Source organism: Mastigoproctus giganteus, chromosome 4 (assembly GCF_048544385.1).
Source record: "Mastigoproctus giganteus isolate SK-2022 chromosome 4, ASM4854438v1, whole genome shotgun sequence".
NCBI classification, from domain to species: Eukaryota; Metazoa; Arthropoda; class Arachnida; order Uropygi; family Thelyphonidae; genus Mastigoproctus; species Mastigoproctus giganteus.
The window spans coordinates 195,023,425-195,046,009 of NC_143578.1; the positions used below are offsets into that span (position 1 = coordinate 195,023,425).

A 22,585-nucleotide genomic window follows, 5' to 3' on the forward strand; every position below is an offset into this window, starting at 1 on the left:
TGATAAGTTCAACGTGTTCATTCACTATTTACAGAACGATAAGCACGACAATAAATATTTATTTTACCTAACACAATTTATATAGCCAATTTCGGTGTCCCCATTACATACAGGTAGAACCAAGATTTGTAGCTAAATGTTTTACCAAATATTTTACTCTAGAAAACCACTATATAGATCTTGATCACATGTCGACCTTGGTCTCAAATCATATCGCCTATGAAGCAGATTGTGTAAGCATAATCTCGCTCTCAGTGCTGTTTAAATATTGCGTGAGCAACTCTAGATACGCGCCATCGTGTGCTGAAGTCTGTACTCCTCTTGGGGTACAGCAGTAGTAGTTTTAGCACGTGGTTTACTGAGCTGTTATCCTTTGATTTATCTTTAATTATGGACCCTAAATATTATGGGAAATATATAACTTATCACTGTAATGATTAAATATTTTAGACTTTTAAGAAAATCTTAAAGATTTTAACTGACTGCAAGCAGGCTCACTATGGACTTCGACGATTATGAAAGCCTGCCGACAAATTCTGTTTCTTCTTACATGCTGGCAGGTGCAGCTGCAGGTATCATGGAACACTGTGTAATGTATCCTTTGGATTCAGTCAAGGTAAGCCAATGTAAGATAATTTTCTTTTAATGCTGTGTATGGTATTGACTGAGTAAAGTAACTTTTTATAAAGTTACTCAGTCAGGATGTACGTAATGGTTTTGTCATGATTCATAATTTGATTTCTCGTATTTGTTATCAGCGCATTTAGCACTAGTTATAAAAAAATTCTTATAAAATAAATATATATATATAAGGTAAGTGTATTAACATGTATGTTATTACATATCACTTAAAGATTCGTCATATCCGCATTCGGTTACACAACAGTGAAAGCAAGGTTTGTAATACAAGTCATCCGAGTCGTCGCACCTGTTTTTCCTTGTACTGTCAAATATAAACGTGTATTTGTATTTTCTTCTTCTTTTAAAAAAAATGAAACTAGTTTTTTACATTCGTCATGGTGTTGATTACGTACGTCGTCTTTTACTATATGCTAATAAATGTATTTTCCATGTTTTTGTTATTTTACATAAGACATATAAGCCTAAATGCCACCACGCGGTTTTCAAGGCAGATTTAACATTAGTATAGTTTGCGTAGATCGTATATTAGACCATTTCCATCGTGTTGAAGCTTAGATATTTCTTAGAAACAGACAGATTTTTAGATTTGGTTGATGTATTCTGTTTAACAGATTTCAATATTTGAACATTTCCAGGCAAATTATACCCTAACCTTGTCTTGTCTTAATCATGCAATCTACATGCTGTAGTAATTAAACTACAGAAACATTCGATTTTTTTTTAATGGCTATAGAAATGGATAATATTTACTTTAATATCAACAGTTTATACGTTATAACACTGTCACCAATTTATAAAAACATGTTCTTGTTAGCAATAAGACGTAGCATTTCTTCATATCTGACCGCACAATTACCTGAGTTTTTGTGTAGTCAGATATGAAGTTCTCTGAGCAGTGCAGATGGGCTGCGAGAGCAGGTCATGCAGTTTTGTCAATGATATATAGGAATTTTGCTAGCAGAGCAAAATTCCGTTAGCAATAAGATGTAGCATTTCTTCATATCTGACTGCACAATTACCTGAGAGTTTTGTGTAGTCAGATATGAAGTTCTCTGAGCAGTGCAGATGGGCTGCCAGAGCAGGTCATGCAGTTTTGTCAATGATATATAGGAATTTTGCTAGCAGAGACAAGGAGGTGATTATCCCTTTGTATAAGGCAATGGTCAGGCTATACCTTGAATACTGTATACAGGTCTGGAAGCCTCATTTTACAAAGGATGTAGAGTTGCTAGAAAGAGTATAGAGAAGGGCAACAAGATTGGTGAGAGGAACAAGGGGGTGCACTTTACAAAGAAAGGCTTAAGTTCTGAAAGTTGCAGCATTTGAAGACCAGGCACCTGCAAGGTGTATAAGGCCTTGAATGGTTTGAGCAGGCTCAATGCTGACGGGATAATTCCACTTGCTCTGATTAGGAACCTGAGGGGGCATAGATTCAAATTGAAGAAAATCATCATTATTCTCTTTCTTGGTGATTTCCTTCTACTTTTCTCTTCTCTTTTTCTCAGGGTGACTTGGGAATTTTTTTTTTTTTTTTTTTTTTTTTTTGGCTGGTGCAGCATGAGCCTCAAGCTTCCTTGCACCATATAGCTAATAATAATAAGACAGTTGTAGAATAGATGTGTGGAAGTTTGCCTTTAGCCAGCAGATAGTTGATTGCTGGAACAGACTTCCATCTGTTGTTGTGGAGGTTGATAGCTTAAATAAATTTAAGGCTGAACTAGACAAACATTTGGAGTGACCAGATGGGTGAAATGGGAAGTTTTTTTTTTTTTTTGTCTGATGCTATATAAGCTTGCTTTCTTGCATCATATTCCTCAACTAATGCTAATTTCATGGTGTGCAGAATTTATTTAGTCTTAGTATTAATATTAGTTATAAATGAAAGAAATACAAGCTATTGCTATTTTACATACAAAAGTAAATCAAGTCATCTAATGTGTTTCCCTCCTCCCATATTATTCATCTAGTTAGCATTTGAATTTCCTAAAACCAGCAACCTCAGCTACTCAATGAGGCAGCATATTACAATGATTAATTTTCTCTGGCTAAAGGAAAACTTCCGACAGTCCAGTCTGTAACTCTTCCTCTTTAGTTTGACTTTATACTTGGTGCTTTTAGTTCATATAATAATGTGGCAATTTCACCTTCATTATATTTGTTTCATATTGCCAAAATAAATAAAGCTGTTAATTTCCTCAATATATTCTCCATTTATGTATAACTTTACAGAACCACCCATATTATGTCATATTATTTTATTTTTATTTTCGTTTATATGAAATTTATCTACAATTTATTTATCTACGTTACTTTTTTTACATTTTTTTTTTATTTTGTGAGTTCTATTTACTTATCCTGAAACCCTTTGACTGCATATTCATGCAGTCAAAGGGATTTCAAGGACGGCAGTACAAGGTCAAGGTGTATTTGTTTAATTGCGGTCTCCAGGGTTCCCTCTATATATTTCTGTAGCATCTGAAAAGGCCAAGGCTGGCAAGTAGGTGTGAAAGTGTGTGTGTTGTTATGTTGAGTGCTGGCACCTGGTGACTTCGCAGGCAGGGGACACCAGGTCCCCTGACTCCCAACCTTGGTCACGAGGAGGTGCACCAGGGTCCACTTTCTACCTGAGACACTTAATGGGACTATCAGGCAAGCCTGGGAGCCCCGAATTTTGAACCGAAAGAAAGATAGGAAATAGAAGGTTTAGTTAAAGAGATGGGAGGGAAAGAAGAAAAAGACATCCCCGAAAATGAAGAACTTAGAAAATAAAGTTTTTAAAGTAAAAGACAGAGAAATCATCAAAATAATTATTTACATAGGCATCATTTCACACTTAAATTTTTGTAAAAAAACAATACTACTAACCCAGCAGGGCCCAACCAGCTTACTAATACACAGCAATTAGTCATAGCAAAACAAAACAAAACAGTACATACCAAATACATAACACTATTTACATTTATACAAGCATGATTAACACTCAGTGGAGTGAAAATCACAAACCCGCAGAACAGAAAGTTATACACCAAAACAGTACACATAGGGCACCTCCGTAGCCAGGTGGGCAGGAGCAGCAGTGCGTAGCACACGCTTCTTTATTAGACCGGGGTTCAAGTCCGTGCCCACGAAATTCAGAGGATGCAGAAAGGTCAGGGAATGACCACCACATATCCCCGGAGCATTATGGCCTTAGTTGCTAATGCTCCTAAAAACCAAATAACAACAGTACACATAGTTGCAATAGGCACAGAGTGAAAAACAAAATATAAAAACCAAAAAACTGTACATATCAAATACATAAAACTATTTACATTTATACAAGCATGATTAATACTCAGCAGAGTGAAAATCAAGCAGGAAAAAATGCTGCTCTTGAACAAGATATTTTTTGACCTTATGATGATTAACCCTGGAGCCAGTAGCATAGCAAACGATGAGTATAAAAATACATGAATAATACATTTTAAGTGTGGAGAATACCCCCACACAGTTCTAGTAATTCTGATTATTTGCTAGTCAGAATTTTAATTTTCCGTAAAACATATTTGCCATGCCCAATAAAGTTAATACAATTATCCAAAAATAAACAAGGGTATTTATAAGAACTTGTAATTTTGATTGACTCCCCCATCAAGTCTTATAGTAGGAAGTCTGTTAATATTTAAATGTCCCTTTAGTAACGTCTGCTTAGTCTTGCTAATAGATATTTTTAATTTGTGTATCCTTCACCAGGAATTTAAATTATCAAGAAACTCATTAGCTCTGCATTCTAACTGCAACCTGGAGTCACCAGAAATCAAAACAGCCAGGTCATTGGCATAAGCAACTTGAAGGATGTTGTCACGGTCCACAGCGAGCCAACCATCAAGGACCACATTCCAGCACACAGGGCCAAGAACAATTCCTTAGGGCAGCCCCTAGTAATGGACCTAGAGACCAAACAGAAACCAGAAGTGACAGAAGTAGAATGGTCACAGAAGTAATCTGCTATAAGGCGGTAAATAGGAGAAGAAACCCAGCCTCTCAGAACCTCGCCAGGACACTCTGCCACCATACGGTGTGAAAGGCCCCTTTAAGTTCATGAAGAGGCCAAGGACATATTTAGAAGTAGAAGAACCAACAGAGTCCAGAACCAAACAAACAGCATCCACAGTAGATTTTCCACGGGTGAAACCAAACTCTGTACTTGCATGTAGATTTTTAGAATAATAATAATTTTGAACCTTACCAATAATTGGAAGCAGAGAAATGGATCTGTAAGAAGATGGGTCATTTGTATGTTTATCAAAACTTTTAAGAAAAAACTTCAGACGTGCCTCCTTCCAGGATTTAGGAAAAACCCCATCACACAGGCATTTGTTTAACAAATTTAGTATAATTTGTGGAAAACCCACTTAACAACTGCCACCTCAAGTAAGTCCTGACCGGGACACTTTCCATCTTTCATGGACATTATAGCATTTTCAATCTCAATGCAATCAAAAGGATCCTCCTGACATGAACCAAGAAATGTCAGATGTTCAAACCGCATTCTGGACTGTTCCATCCCCTCAGGAACTGGAACATCTTGTTGAATAATATTATCAAGAAGAACATTAATGGATGCACTCTAATCCAGGGTCTCCAAACCATCACCAGAAGAAATTGATGAATACAAGTCACCAGGATAAATCTAATCAGTGACCAATTTATAAGGTACTCGAGGATCATCCTTTAAGGAAAATGAACAAACCTATCCCAAGCAGTCCTTTTTTTCTTTGTAAAAAGCACTGAAATACAGCCTCCAATCTGCTTTATACACCTCCAACCTATCAATTTCAATTCTGGGTCTGCTAGCCCTCTTAGCTCGCTGATAGTTCCGTTGAGCAATTTTAAGGAGTTGTCTCTCAGCCTCATGAGGTTTTGTGTCCATCATGGGACAAAGTTTTGTTTCCTCTTGTTCTTTTTTAGGGTAAAGTCACAGACACTCTTAATCAACTTCTGAACTGTGCCCTCCTGAGCATTAGCAGCCAAACAACTAATACGATTAATATTCACAGGAAAGGCAAGTTCACATAACTTATTGTTAAAGGCATCCCAATCTGCCTCTTTGGTCCTGTATTGTGGCAAGTCATAAGAACATCTAATGATATGTGGGTTAGACACAGGGTCAATATCAAAAGTGATCACTAGAGCACCACGAGGTATGTACCAACCAATTACAGATATTGCTCCCAAAAGTAAAATTTGAAAAGATATCAATAAAAGATTGACCTGTGCCAAGACAAAGGTGGGTTGATGACCTGGAGAATTCCACAAAATAAGATTCTTTGACCGAATAAAGTTTACAAGTAGTTCACCTTTAGGATCCAGAACAGGACTATTCCAAAAAAGGAAACTTAGCATTTGCATCCATCATAAAAACAATTGGATAACCAGCCAATCTAAACAGCACATTTTCTATGTAATTGAGAAACTGCTCAATGCTTTGACTTGACTGAGCATTGATTGAGACAAAATAAAGTTTTCCAAAAGCACTCTCTAAAGAGGCACAGACAGTGCCTCTTTAGAGAGTGCTTTTGAGAGAGAGAATTGTGCATAAACCATTGATTTTTGTAACCGTAATTTGAGGATCAGGTACCCTCAAGGCAGCCCACACCCTAATAATAGCGTTACCTCCAACATCTACAGTCTCAGCAACAGAAGAAACAACTCTACATCCAAACGGAAGCCCCTTCACAACAAAAAGGAGTGTAATTCTTGTAAACCCAAAACTTTAATGTTGTGTTGTGCAATTATTTTAGAAAGAGCCCCCATAACTGAAATAGCATGTTGGCAATTCAGCTGCAGGGTTTTGATTCTTGGCCTAACATAATTATGAGTAGTCGGTCCAAACTTTAGTAACTTCTCGAGCTCTCACAAATTCAGGGCATTTAACATCCCTATAGGAATGATCTGATTCTTTTCTTTCTGGAAATGCAATTTGGACATACAACAGGGGAATCCCTTTTGGGGCAATCTACAAACTGGTGGCCCAGATCACCACAAGTGTTCTCCGATTGATGACAGTTTTTCGATGAGTGTCCATAATTCAAACACTTAAAACAGCAAGACACTATTAAGAAATCCCAAACACTGTGAACGGATCAACCTACATAAACCTTACCCCCAAGTCCCATAAAAATCTTCCTGATTTGGTTTGGGGTCTCCAAAATTCAGTGCATGTTATTTTTATTTCGGGATTTAATCTTAAACCGAATTTTGGCCAGACTTTTTAATTCTTCCTTCAAAATACCATGCTCTGCTAAATTTTTATCATATATATTCTCTAAGAAATCTGAATAATTTATATTAGCATTAGTAAAGGCACATGATGCAAGAAAGCAAGCTTATATCGCATCAGCCAAAAAAAAAAAAAAAAAAAATCTAATTTCACCCATCCACTCCTCCAAATGTTTGTCTAGTTCTGCCTTGAATCTATTTAAGCTATCAACTTCTACGGCAGATGGAAGTTTATTCCAGCAATCACACGCTGGCAAGCTTTGGCACATCTATCCTACAACTGTCTTTCCGCAATTTGAATTTATGCCCTCTCAGGTGATTATTCTGAGCAAGAGGAAGAATCCCATCAGCACAGAGCATGCTCAAGGCTTTATACACCTCGATCAGATCACCTCGTAGGTGCCTAGTCTCCAGACACTATAATTTGCAAAACATAAGCCTTTCTTCTTAAGAGCAACCCTTTGTTCCATTCACTAATCTTATTGCCCTTCTCTGCACTCGCTCCAGCAGCTCTACATCCATCCTAAAATGAGGCCTCCAGACCTTATACTGTACTGAAGGTGAGGCTTGACCATTGCCTTATACAAGGGGATAATCACCTCCTTATCCCTGCTAGAAAAATTCCTGTATATCATTGACAAGACACCATGAGCTACTCTTACACACCGTCTGCACTGCTTAGAAAACTTCATATATGCCTGCACAATTATCCCCCAGGTCCCTTTCATTCTCTACCACTGTCAGTGTAGTATCACATGGTTGATACATTACTCTGGGGTTACTGCTTCCCTTATGCAGTACTTTACATTTGTCAATGTTAAACTTCAGTTGCCACCTCTCAGTCCATCTGCTCAACTTTTCTAGATCCTGTTGCAGCAGCGTACTCTCATTAGTGTCATTAACCACCCTGCCAACCTTCGTATCGTCTGCAAACTTGGACATTAAGTGTGATATACTTTCATCAATATCATTAATAAATATAGAAAACAATGGACCCAACACTGAACCTTCAGGCACTCCACTTGGACATAGCTCTTTGTGGACTAATGTCCACAAAGAGCGATGTCCAAGTGGAGTGCCTGAAGGAATGGTTGGGTGGGAGAAGACAGAGTGGCAATCAATGGACATCGCTCTTTGTGGACATTAGTCCACAAAGAGCGATGTCCATTGATTGCCACTCTGTCTTCTCCCACCCAACCATCCCTTTATCCATAGCAGCAATTTGCCTCCAATGCCACACTGCTCCAATTTGTGTAACGGTCTTCCATGTACAACAGTATCAAAAGCATTTCTAAGATCCAAATATATGATATCAAAGTTATTCCCTGCATCCAGTTCCTTTGTGACCATATCATATTAATCATTCAAATTGGTCAGACAAGACTTCCCCTTAGCAAAACCATGCTGTGTCCAAGCTATAACTGAAGTCGTGTCTAGATGATCCTGCAATGCTTCTTTAACCAGTGCCTCCATTAATTTCCCTGGAACAGAAGTTAAACTAACAAATCTATAATTACTCCTGTCACCCTTTGATCCTCCTTTGTGAATTGGGGTCACATTTGGGCTCTCATAATTATGGCTAAGGGTTTGCTTACTTTCTTTGCTGCCTCCTTTAATATAACTGGATAGATCCCATTCAACTCAGGTGCCTTTCTTATGTTTATCTTCCACAATTTCTTCTCCACTTTGCTCTCAGTTATTACAAAATCTTCTAGCTCACTGCCAGAGTTTAAATCACCTCTGGCATTCCCCTCCCTGAATAACTCCATGTGTGAATGTAGAAGCATAATAACCATTTAGTTTGTTAGCTACCTGAGCAGGATCATCAACAGTTGAACCATCGATATCCAGTGGACCAATCTGATTCATCTCCTTCCTTCTAGAGTTTACATAAGTAAAGAACTCTTTGCTATTTTTCTTTGCACCCTTTGCCTGCCTAACCTCCTTTGTGACTTGGTTACAGACCAGCTTATATCTATCATAGGCTTCCGTGTCACATTAATTTATATGTATCCCATGCATATTTCTTCTCTGCCACGTCTCATTAGTTCATCTGACCTCCATTTAGGCCTAAACCTTGAACAATATTTCTTAGTTGGTATGTTTAGTAGCTTCCGAGATTAAATTCTTTGAATGCATTCCATTTTGAATTTGCTGTTGGTAACATCATCAGTTGGTCTCAGACCTCCGTAGTCGCCTTTATGAAAGCAAAAACCCTTCCCTTTACCCCTACTACTACTCTTCTTTTTCTACTTTCTCACCCTTATAGTTACTGGCACCTTTTGTAACTTTCTGATCTGTTTATGCACACTTAATTTAATATATTAATACAACTTATATATATATACACACACTTATATACAGTAAGTCCCCGACTTACATAAATTCAGACATATAAATTCGTATTTTTTTTTTTTTTTTTTTTTTTTTTTTTTAGGATTGTAAAATTTAAAACAGTAAGAAAAATGAGCAATGAATAACGACGAACATGGCACACACAAGTGAGATATGGAGGTGCAAGTTTACTAAGCATAAAAAAGAGGAATGAAGAGAAGATTCTGAAAATAATTGTTTTTTATATGACTGAAGATTTTAGTGAAGACTTCACCATAATAACGTAAAAATCCACAGAATTCCAGCTGTCGGTATTATCGCAAATGCAATAAGATCAAGTTTATAACCCATTTATAATGAATTGCACTAACAGAAAAGCCCAATAAACTGGAAACTGCATATTGTCGTTATTGTTTTATGGTAGTGACCTCCAGAAATGTGCTTTAATAAAATGTGGACTTGCATGAGGTGATAATAGTGTGTTTCTGCCTTAACCCTGTGAAGTTCTTTAGAGAAAATTTCATTTTGACTGTTATCATGATGCTGACTAACAGAATAAGTGACAGCTGTTCTAGTAAATCTATCAAGAAAAGGAAAGCGATGATTTGGATCAGAAAATTAAAGTAATAAGGATGTATGAAAATTGTCAAACATTGACAAGTATCGCGCGAATTTAGATTTGTCAGTGTCGGCAATAGTAATAATAGTGAATGCAATAATAAAGGACAAAGACAATACGAGAAGCGTTGCAGGGATGGGCATCAATGAAGTCAACTATAATAACCAAGGCTACAAAATACATATCAGTTTTTACCCTACAATTTAAATGTGTTTCCCTTCCTTTTATGTTTTTTTTTCTTATGTGCTACTTCGCTGCTGTTCCCAGATAAAGTTTTTAATTTAACTAATTGATTGAAAAATATGTAACTATTTTTCTTTATTCTTCTGAGGATATTGTGTGGTTTTTGTAATTTTGGCATATCAGGGATATAGTAGCAATATTTTATTTGTCATTCCTGAGTTACGTAAAACTCGACTTACGCTAGAAGTCCTGGAACATATCTCTTACATATGTCGGTGACTTACTGTATATAGTTTCATGATATCATTTTACCATCAAAGTGAATTCAGAAAATTTAATTATATATATATTTAAAAAAATTCTTGTTGATTATGTGCTAGTCTAACCAATCATAAGAACAGCTGATCTTTTCTTTATGTGGCATGTTATTCTGATATAAACACAAAACAAATTGTAAATCTTATTTAGCTACCTGGCTTCCAACTCCAATGTTTGTGTATCTTATGAATGCAGTATTATAATTTTTTGTATTAATCCTCTCATAGAATCTGCACATGCTTTATAGGTGTGTAAAAAATGTCACATGAACAGCTCGGCTGTTGCATTGCATACACTATATCTTTGAAGAAAATTTAAGAAAGAATTAAAAATGAAATGATTTATAATTTTATTCTGTAAAAATAATATATTGGGTAATGCCATTAAGGCAAAACTTTAGCTTATAAATTGGCTATTTCTGAGTAGCAGTGCAGGGGGAAAAAATGAAAAAACTTTCTAATAAAAATTCAAGTCAAATGTCATTCTAAATGTAGAAATAAAACAAAAATGTAGGAGTTCAAATAAGAGAGAATGTTTATATGTAAATTCATTGCAATAAAATTCGTTGTACAACAGTTCGGTCCATGATATTTCGCTGTATGTGACAATTTGGCGAAAGACTGTGGCTTCGATGATTTGGTGAATTCTTAGAATGAATTTGGTGTATGGGAAAGCAAGACAGGAAATGCAAACTTTTCACATGCTGTGCTGTAAATGGTGAATTAGTGATCATAATACTGTTCTTGATGTTTTATATTTTTGATTCAGTGTACTATCTGCTTTTTGTTTTGTTTTTTTTAATGCATATTGTACTTTTTTTTAGGAGATCCTATTAAAAAATTGTCACACGGGTTGAAAATTGGAATACATGAGAACCTTTTCGCACTTTCACTTCTATAAGTTGCATTCTTTAGGAAATGTCATGGCTGGGTAGTTCACATTTCCTATTATTCAGTTTGCAATCTGTGCTATAGTTTTTTTTTTGAAAGAAGTTAGTACTATGGATGGGTTAAAGGTAGGGAGCTAAGCTTCCCTGGAGATTGTGTAGGAGTTGGAATCGGAGTGCGAGTCTCCTACATGAAAAAGTACTCTGACCCAGTGTGTCATTTTCACCAGTACCCTTAGTGCTCCCTGACTAAGGGATGGTGTGCCAAGACACTTTGTTAGCACAGAGAACAACAGTTAAAAGGGTCTTTATTTTTGCACCAAACAACTAAGATTGTGAGGGTTCTGTATATAATGCCTGTGAATTGCATATACTGTATTGGCTATTTGCCTTGTTTGCTTCATAAAAGCCCAAGAATTGGTGAATCCTTTTATACAAAAAAATGGATAAAAAGTATGTTATTTTCCTTTATCTAAATTTCTGCATTCCTCCTTTTTAAGTCATCAAAATTTCTCTTGTTTCCTAAACCTTTTACTTCATTGATTATTTTTTAAAATTTTTGATCTATGTGATATACCGAATTGTTGTGCATATGCCAAATTGTCGTAGCCACCAGTTGCCTTTCACTAAATTCCCATATATTTTGAACTGTCATGCAACAAATTGACATAGATCCTGTTTATGTACACTACCCTAACAAAAGTATTAGGAAAACATTGTGTGGTAAACCAAGAGTTTTATTGAACAAATTAACTTGCACTACAACCTTTGCCCCCATTGCAACATCAATAAGCCTATTACAATTTATTTTAACCGCATCAATTTCCATAAGCTGAAATATTAGTCTCATTTGCATATTTTTCAAGTTTGATTGGGATTTTAAATTTTTGTTCCTTAAAACATCTATTTTTCGTTTCATGTCATTACAGACTCGTATGCAGAGTTTACAACCAAATCCAAAAGCCGCATACCGTACTGTTCCTGAGGCTCTATATAAAATGATCCGATATGAAGGAATTTTACGTCCAGTAAGAGGAATGAGTGCTGTTGTTCTAGGTGCAGGACCTGCACATGCCCTGTATTTTTCTTGTTATGAAAAAATGAAACATGCCATTAGCAGAAATGATCATGGATCAGGGACCCCACTATCACAAGGTTGGTTATATTTGTGGTGTTAAACTTTTAATTTTTATGGTATTATATACCTTAAATACAAAATTGAATGGTTTATGTCAATTTTTTTTTTTTTTTTTTTTTTATGTAAACCCAAACACGAGAGGTATTAGAACCTATAGTACTTAGTACTGTGCTTGGGTTGGAGGTTGAGAAGACAAAAGAAGATATTTGTTGACATTGGATTTGAACTTCTGTAGACTGTAATTTTCAGGAAATATGTATGAAGTAAGGTTGTTCCAGGAAACGGCTGTTGAATGAATAAACGAGGAAGATGAAAAGTTGGTTCTGTGAGTTTGAAGTTGGAGAGTAAATGGATGTTGGCTGGTGACTGCACGTGTTCGGACTGTTTTGACAGAGAGAGCGGGAATTAGAAGCCAATTCAGAATAACAGTGCCCATGGAAGTATCTGTAGAAGAGGCATACAGCAGAAACAGTATATCTATGAGACAGCGAGTGGAGAGAGACTGTTAGAGATGAATCATTAATTAACCTAACTGCCCTCTTCTGAATGGAATCAAGAAGCCTGAGAGAGGTTTTGGAGGTACCACCCTGATGTGGGAATAATATTCCATGGTAGAGCAGATTTGCGATTTATACAGAGTGAGCAGCTGTTTGGAAGAAAAGTAACGCCGAGAGCAAAAGAGAAAACCAAGTTTTTTAGATGCAGAGGAAGCAATATTTGTAATGTGCTTGTGCCAAGAGAAATTAGAAGTCAGGGTAATTCCCAAAAGAGATATATCATTTTGCTTAGAAATCGGAGTGTCACCAAAGATAAGCATAGGAGCAGAAGAATCCTTTTTGCAAGATATAAGACGACTGAGTTTTAGAAGGGTTGAAATCAACTAAGTTGTCTTTGCCCCACTGGAGAATAACCTGAAGATTGGCATTTAAGGAATTGGTAGCAAATTTTCGAGAAGTTGAAGCTGATTGAGCAGGACAAGGTTTCTCAAAATGGAAGTGGAATGCAATGTGCTATCATTGGCAAAACTACGGATAGGATTTCCAGTCAATGGAAGAAGGTCATTAATATACAAGAGGAAAAGAGTGGGGGAAAGAACTGAACCTTGGGGGACACCAGCATTAGTGGAGAAGTTAGAAGACAGAGAGCCATCTACCATCACCCTCAGTGAGCGATCAGAGAGAAAACTGTATAACCAATTACAAAAAAACAGTTGGCAAACCATAAGATGGAAGCTTGTTTAGAAGACCTTTATGCCAAACATGATCGAAAGCCTTTCAGATGTCAAGAGCAACTACTTGTGTTTCACCGAACCTTTCCATTGAATTAGGCCATAAATGGTAACATAAGCCAGAATATCACCAGTGGATCGACACTGACGGAATCCATACAGGCGATCATTGATCAGACGGAAGGTTTCTAAGTAGTTTAAGAGTTGGCGGTTAATTGATTTCTCCATTACTTTAGAAAGATTAGAAGTAATTGGATGGGAGCGATTTGTCACCCTTTTTAGGAACTAGCTGGATATGAGCAAATTTCCAAGCAGAAGGAAAAACACCTTTAGAATAAGAATGTGAAAAAAGGCAGCAAAGAATAGGAGTAAGTTCAGGAGCACAGGTTTTGAGAACAAGTGGAGAAATACCTTCGAGACCTGGAGCTTTCTTAGCATCAAGATTCGTAAAAATCCTTTTGACGGAAGACCACAGTAGGCATTGAATGGAGTGTGTTGGGAATGGTGGGAGGTGTTTTACCAAGATCATTAATACATGAGTTGGAAAAAAAATGGGATGCTGGCAGGTCAGCTTTATCCTTGGCTGAAGTGACAACAGAACCATCTGGTTTTGACAGAGGTGGGAGCAGAGATGGGCAAAAGTTGCGGCCAATAGCTTTGGCAAGAGACCAAAATGCTCGGCAACCATTAGGGCAAGTAGCAAGTTGTTTACTCTTAGCCTGTTCAAACTCTAGTTTAGACTGATTGATAATTGCTTTACAATTGTTGCGAGCTTTGGTGTAGGCAGAAAATGAAATTGAAGAATTAGAAACAAGCCAATTACGATAGCAACGTTCTTCTCTTGAACAGCCTTAGCACATTTATTGGAAAACCAAGGTTTAGATAAAGGACGAGATTTTAAAGTGGAGTGTGGGATAAAGGATTCCATTCCTGCAAGAATAATTTCACTCACACGATATGAGCAAATATTGACATCAGAAGTTTTGAAACAGTAATCTCACCAAGGAAAAGAAATCTCTCACATCATCCCACTTTGCATTCTTGTAATGCCAAACGACATGAGGTTGGGAATAGCCAAGAGATAAAGGCTCCATTGGAGAAGAGCCAGTCACCAAGTTGTGATCTGAAGTGCTTAAAGGACCTCTCACTTCGACCATGTATTTAGAAGGGTTGTTCGTGATAAACAGATCAAGCGTATTGGCTGTATGATTAGGATTGTCCGGTATTCTTGTAGGTAAATGAACAATCTGTGCAAGGTCATTAGTAATTGCAAAAGCCTCTGCATCTCGACCAGCTGAGTCGGTATGACTAGAAAACGGAAGCCAGCTGGAGTTGTGAACATTAAAATCACCAAGGAAAAATTAACTCACTGTTAGGAAAGTTGGACTGGAGAAAGTGAAGTTGCAAAGAGAGGAAGTCAAAGAGCTCCAAGTGATTAGTGGAGTTGGGAGAACGGTAGAGACAACAGATGAATTTTACCCAATGAGGTAGAGGGATTTTAAGCCAGAGAAGATCGAAGAGAGGAGATTCCAAATTTCCTAGTCTCTGACAGGGAATATCAGAATGGACATATGCACAAGTACCACCTTTGAGGCGAAAAGAATCATACAACGAATAATTTGGGTATCTGAGATGAGCAGTAGTTAAATCAACCGATAACTGAGATTTTGTCAGAAAAAGTACATGGAGTTTGGCAGACTGCAAGTAAAAATGGACATCGTTGAGATTAGAATTGAGACCATTAGAATTGAAATGAATTAGGAAGTGTTTGGGAGGTTTAGATCTTTTCATAGATAAGCTTGCTCTGTTAGTTTTACAATTCATGGTGTATTCTATAGTAAAAAAAAGTGGGTGGGACATGCTGTATTATATAATGAAATTTTTGGATATGGCATCCACATGGTAAGAATATACCCAGATCCTTGACATAACATGGCCTCGACAATGCCCTCCTCATACACACTACTCGGACTCCCTCCAGTCACTATCTGGAAGCCTCCTAGAGAGTTACCAATAGGTTCGGTCCAGTGTACTAACTAGCGGCCGGCCTGCGAACACCATTTTAGAGCTGTACCCTCGAAATGTAAGGAATATTGGATCTTCCCCACGATGTTCGTCATAACCTCAAAAGTCATCAATCATACTGCGTGATGGAAGAGATGGGGAAGGGTTGACCGAAACTTAGCTCTAGAGACTAAACATGGGTTCCACCACTTCAAGCCTCCAATAAGCAAGGTGGTGGTATTGCACCGATTGATGAGAGTCATCTATCACCTAGTACTGCCTGGTAACATAGAGGGGCGGCATTCCTCCATGTGGTATGGGTGCCACACCTCGACCGCTGCTTACGTTGGTTCACACCTGGGTGGTCACCCACCATGTACTTGTGCATGGAGGTTATACCCAGGATTACTAACAGTCCCACCATCATGAAGGTGCAAGCAGAGGATTTGGCTGTCCGGACTTTGCTGAAATTGGGTCCAGTTGACTTGAGTGTCACCCGAATAACAGTTCCATCAGTGTTTTAGACTCCCAGGTAGCAAGTACAGCTTTTCTGGCATATCTGAGAGAATGTCTGTGATAACCTCAAGGATCAGAGGATAAGTTTTTTTTTTTTTTTTTTTTGTTTTTTTTTAATAGCATTTCTGTTAAGTGTGAAAATTCAGCTCTTGCCTTTTATTGGTTTACAGAATGAAAATGAGTATGTAATGGGGCAGTAGTTCTGCCTATGTTATTATATGCTTTTAGGTGATAGCCACCAGGGGGATACACATCATGAGGAATGCTTGAAATGGCAATACAATGTATATAAAACAAATGAAAAAAAAAAAAGTATTAAAATTAACTTTAATTGCATTTAATTTTATCTTTTTAATTTAATTTAATTTTCTGGCACCCTCAGTCCCTGAGGGTGTCAAAAAATTTTCCATATTTATTTATTTTATGATACCCCCAAACATGAGAGGTATTAAAACCTATAATAGTTAGTACAGCTGAAACCCATTAAAATGTGATACTCTGGGTCCTAAGAATCACATTGTGATATAAATGGGATCACATTAGAAAATTCTAGCTATTTTGCGACATTCAAACTTCATATGTACTATCAATTTTGCTCATCTCTTCTTTTTTTTCAGGGTAATTGCACTTCTACATCTAAGAAAAATCACGCACAGAATAGTAATGGAAATATTATGCAATTGTGTTGTTTCAGCATTTTATTGATGCACTGTACAATAAAGTATTTAAAAAACCAATATTCATGTTTTTTTTTTTTTTTTTTTTTTTTAACCAATATTCATTGGTTAAAAAAACCAGTATAAACACCTTTTGTCACGAAAACTGCTTTTCACGTGGTTGTATTGACTGTTACGTTCACGTTTCGAAATTAACAAATGGTCAAATTTGGGAGAAAAGGGGAAACAATGCACTCAGTGTTCTGTTGTTGTTGTTATTTGGTTTTTAGGAGCATTAGCAACTAAGGCCATATTGCTCCGGGATATGCGGTGGTCATTCCCTGACCTTTCCACATTCTCCATATTTGGTGGCAACGGGCTCGAACCCCAGTCTAATCAAGAAGCGTGTGCTACCACTGCTGCTCCTACCCACGTGGCTACGGAGGCGCCACTCAGTGGTCTTTCAACTACTCAGTAAACATTAGCGAACAAACATTTGTACATTTTCGTCATTACTTTCAAGTTTAATTTTTTTTAAAAAACAATCAAGGATTGACTGTTTAATTGCAGTTCTTTGTTTCTTTTAACAATTTTAATATGGCATTTTAACTGTATAATTGAAGGGGAATCTACCTTTTCTGTTTCAAGAAATTTAAGTCCAGTTTGCAAACCAGCTAGTGCCTCCACAATCTTAGGTGGTGGCTCTGGTCTTCGGTTGCATCTGGATCATGACTTTCGCCAGTAACATTTTTGATTATTTCTGAGTCAGTCATGTGGTCATATATAGTACAGTTGTTGTTCCCATCTATCCAACATTCTATTGTGGCCCCACCTTTCTCCGTCGATGAACTGTGCCAGTACTCACTTGGCATTGGCCTCGTCATCATCTCTGAGGCCTTTATTAATGTACCTTTCCATGAACTGGTCAGTAGCAGCGACATCTTCCTCTATAAAGCCCTCAAAGTCATTCTCTTTATCACTGTCACTGGCTACTTGGGAGTTATCGGGGACCAGTCTTATACCCAATATGTTTCTCCAACATTTGAAATACACCTTTTCGTCATGGTTTCCTACGCTTTACCACCCCACCAATGTAAAAAACTTCCTTTAAGTTCAACTTCTTTAAAATTAGGTAACAGAATCCTCACTAGTGATTATTCGCTGTATTAGAGTCTTGTAGAAGTTCATTTTAAACATTGATATAATCCCTTGATCCACAGGCTGTATCTTTGATGTGGTGTTTTTTGGTAAGTAGCACACTCAGATTTTACTGTCTCTGGTTATTAGGTTATCAGGAGGATGGGTAGGACAGTTATCCAGTAGCAAGAGAACTTTGGTATCCAGTCCTTGTTGCCATAAGTGTTTATGTGCATCAGTTACAAATTGCTTATGAAACCAGTTTTCAAAGATACTGTAAGTCATCCATGCATTTTTGCTAAAGTCATAGGCAAATGACATAGAGGCCATGTTCACAAGATGGAAGCACTGTGGTGATTTAAACTTTCCTGCACAAAATGGCTTCAGTTTGTGATTTCCTGTTTGGTTTACACAGAAAAGTACGGTCACTCTGTCTTTCATTTGCTTGAAGCCTTGTTTTCTTTGAGTAACGTTCTTACAAGCCTGAGGGAATTGGGTAACATTTTATAACAAAGTCTAGTCTCATCACAGTTGTATAGCCACCATCTTCAATTATTTTCTAAAGCTGGGTAGGGTAAGAGCATGCAACTTCATCATTGACTGAATGTATCTCACCTGATATATCCATTTTGGTTATTCCATGCCACTTTTTAAAACGTGTTAGCCATCCATTACTTGCATTGAATGTTGTGGACTCATTTCCATGAAGTTCGATGTGGAATTTTTTAGCTTGGGTTTGTAGATGGGGTCCAGATAGAGGTGTGCCTTCAGATCGTTCTTGAACAAACCACTGAAACAACTTTATCCAATTGTTCGTCTTGAAGTTGCCACAAGTTTTTTTCGTTGCAGTCCATTGCTTGTTTCCACCGACTGAACAAACCACTGAAACAGCTTTATACAATTGTTCGTCTTGAAGTTGCCACAAGTTTTTTTGTTGCAGTCCATTGCTTTTTTCCACAGACTTGGCTACATCACGAAGTTTCTCCTCTCATTCCTTCCATCCATCCACGTACTGTAGATTTATTCACTCCAAGGTCTCTAGCTGCTTGAAATTGCTGGACTCCGGACTTGATTCCATCAAGAGCAGCAATTTTTTCTTGTGTGGTAAACTTCTTCTGTTTTTTGAAATTTCAGACATTTCTTTAAATTTATACTTTATTTTAAAATTTTAACAACTTGCAATTTGAGAAACAAGAAAAATTTACAGGTGATTGAACTTATGGGAGGGGTGTTTTTCTGCACGAAAACCCTACTTATTTCTCTCTTATCTGCATATCTCCGCCTAACTAATTTGTATAGATCCAATTACTATGTTATTTCTTAAACTTATTCTTCTCATACGTTACTAACGACAACTTTGTTTGCCCTTACCACGAAACCCTTTCATCTTCTACCGTTAGATCTCCCAATGACTATGCTTCTTCTGAACTACGTTGAGCAACTTTCCCAAAAATGACTAGATGCTGAGTGGCAGTATGATAGAAGGATTAAATTGATGTTGTCTATCTCCCTGAGCACCATTTAAATCCACGGTCTTTCTACTTAACTACTTTGCTTTGTCTATTGTTCCTATAGGCCCACTAACTGAGATATTTCTGAAATGTTGTTTTCTTTGTTCGTAAAATTGTTTTATTTTCACATACTATTGTTATCCAGAGAAATAGGTATTTGTGAGACTTTGTATCTTACAAACTTTTTGTATACTGTATGTTCAAACACTTCTTAAGTAGAGTTACACGTTGTTTATTATTGTTCTTACGGAAATCAAAGGATAATATGTATTGCAGGTTCGCATTAAACTGAATATATCGGCATGTGTTCACAAGGAATCCAAAAAGTTGATTGTCAGTGCCTGAAAACATGATTCAACTGACGAAAAATAGGAGCCATGCTTGCATTGCATTATAAGCGGAAACCCATTAAATCTCATTTTAATGGGTTTCTGCTGTACCATGCATGGGCTGAAGGTTGAGGTGATAAAAGAAGATACTTGTTGATGTTAGACTTGAACTTCTGTAGATTTTAATTTTCAGGAAATACCTATGAAGGAAGGTTGTTCCAGAAAACAGAATGAATAAATGAGGAAGAAGAAAAGTCGTTCTGTGAGTTTGAAGTTGGATCGTAAAACAAAGTTGACTGGTTGTGGCATATGTTCGGACTGCTTTCGAAGAGAGCGGGAATTATAAACCCAATTCAAAAGAATAGTGCCCGTGGAAGTATCTAAAGAAAAGGCATGCGGCAGAAACAAAGTCTATGAGACAGAGAGTGGAGAGACTCTGTTAGAGATGAGTTATTAATTAACCTAAATGTCCTCTTGAATGGAATCTAGAAGCCTGAGAGAGGACTGGGGGGCACCGCCCAGATGTGGGAACAGTATTCCACGGTAGAGTGAATTTAAGATATGTATAGAGTGAATAGCTGTTTGGAAGAAGTGTAATACTGAGAGCAAAAGAGAACCCGGTTTTTTAGATGCAGAGGAAGCAATATTTGTGATGTGCTTATACCAAGAGAGATCAGAAGTCCGGGTAATCCCCAATAGAAATATATGATCTTGCCTAGAAATCACAGTGTCATCGAAGATAAACGTAGGAGCAGAAGAATCCTGTTCCGAGATATAAGATAGGACTAAGCTTTAGAAGGATTGAAATCAACTAAGTTATCTTTGCCCCACTGGAGAATTAGCTGGAGATCAGCATTTAAGGAATTGGTAGTGGATATTTGAAAGTTGAAGACAGAGAGCCATCTACCAAACAGTTGGCAAACCATAATCTAGAAGCTTGTTTAGAAGACCTTTATGCCAAACACGGTCAACAGTCTTTGAAATGTCAGGAGCTACTGCTTCGGTTTCACCAAACTTTTCCTTTGAATTTGTCAATAGATGGGTAACATAAGCCAGAATATCACCAGTGATATTCTGGATTGACATGACGAATCCATACTGATAATTGATCAGATGGAAAGTTTCTAGATAGTTTGAGTTGGTGGTTAATTAATTTCTACATGATTTTAGAAATAGTAGAAGTAAGTACATATTGGCAAAATGTTTGGATGGGAGTGCCTCTAGTGGTTTCCCACATCTGCACTGTTTACTCTGTGTGGTGTTACATTACTCTGTAAAAACCAGAGGTGCGAGTTGTGTGTTATTTGATGAAGTGTAGTGTCAGGTTGTGCTGTACATCTGGCTTTTCGCTGGGGAACCCCTGATGGGTCCCTACGTTGCTTGCCACTAACCAGATAGCCAGGCAATCCCAAATCTCTGGAAGGTCCTGCCACCTGATTGCCTGAAGTTTAGTGGCAAGGACCTAAAAAAACTTATGTACTTTTTAAGAAATTCTTTCATGGAAGGGTTAAATATTTCTTAAATTTCCATGAGAATTTTCTATGATTTAATCAGGAATTTCAGATTCCTGATATAAATATGAAGTTTTATTTATTTATTTTTTTTTTCCAATTTGTTTTTCAGATTCACATACTGTTCCGTAAATTTTTCTGACTTTTTATGTTTTTTAAATAGCAGTGTACACAACAAATGGACTACTTAAAACTGCCATAACAGCATGGCAGACTTTTTGAGACTGTCAAGTTGGGGGGGGGGGGATCATGCAAACACTTTTTCAGAAGTCAAGTAATTTCTAATTTCATCTTGAATGCTATAGGTGTTTACCATTTCTGTTTGGGTGTTTGACAGAATTTATCTCCTTAGTTTTCAGTGTTAATTTCCTATAAGCACTAGATTTATAATTTGACATGTGTTATCTTTGACTTACATAAATATACTTCCTATTTCTCCCCCCCCCCCCATCCCTCAGTATTCCTTAAAAATGAGGAGCCTTCTGTATGAAATGTTTTCTTTATTTTTATAGTTTGGTCTGTCTGAAGTAGAATGATTCATTTAATGAAAATTTTACAGTTCAAAAATAATTTCTCATCTGTTTGCATATACAGGGTGGCCCAGAATTCCTTTAACCATTTGTAATGATTTATAAATTTTTAATTAAAACAGAAAATACATGCAATTTATTTTGTATATTGCATTTCATTTATGAAAGATTATATCCTTTTAATATCTACCATCATTGTTTAACAAAATTTTTTTCAGTGGTACTTTCCATAACTTTGTTCAGTGTCTTTGGTGTTAATTTTGTTCTTAATATTATATTTTAACTCTTAAATGTGTCATTATTTGTTAACAAACATAAAAAAAAAAAAAAAACTGGGTTGATAAATCGGGTAAGTGGACGGGCTGATTAATGTCTCTGAGGCATGAGATAAGGTGATAAAGAGACTGAACCATCTAATTTTAGATGACTACTTTATATCCAAAAAATGAAATTTTTAAATATTTAAAAATAAAAGCATTAGTTATATTAAATGGGTTAGGAACTTTCAAGCCATCCTGTGTATTGATACGCTGTATGAATGAGAGAAAGCGAGAGAGATTGATTGATTGAACTAAAGTGTAAATTATTTAAAATTGTGTTATATTTTTATTTTAGCAATTGCTGGTAGTATGGCAACTCTTCTTCATGATGCAATTATGAATCCTGCAGAAGGTTAGTAATGACAAAGAAAAAAAAAAATCTTCAGAATTCTTTGCTTTGTTCTGATTATTGCAAAAGTACTTTATAAAAGATATAAATATGAAGTTTTTATTTATTTTTTT

General features: G+C 36.8%; 2 protein-coding genes across 4 annotated transcripts in view; one reads left to right on the plus strand and one right to left on the minus strand.

The window, feature by feature from the left end:
- LOC150087297 (uncharacterized) overlaps positions 1-145 on the minus strand; it is a 184,869-nt gene extending 184,724 nt beyond the window's left edge. The window contains exon 1 of the mRNA XM_090372440.1: positions 68-145. The gene's annotated coding sequence lies outside the window, so the exon portion shown is untranslated. The remainder of the gene's footprint in view (positions 1-67) is intronic.
- A 141-nt stretch (positions 146-286) lies between these two features.
- mfrn (mitochondrial iron transporter mitoferrin) overlaps positions 287-22,585 on the plus strand; it is a 143,519-nt gene continuing 121,220 nt past the window's right edge. For all 3 annotated transcript variants that reach the window (XM_090371962.1, XM_090371963.1, XM_090371964.1), the window contains exons 1-3: positions 287-616; positions 12,173-12,398; positions 22,419-22,475. In XM_090371962.1, coding sequence (XP_090228088.1) covers positions 500-616; positions 12,173-12,398; positions 22,419-22,475 — 400 coding nt within the window. In that variant the 5' untranslated portion in view covers positions 287-499. The remainder of the gene's footprint in view (positions 617-12,172; positions 12,399-22,418; positions 22,476-22,585) is intronic.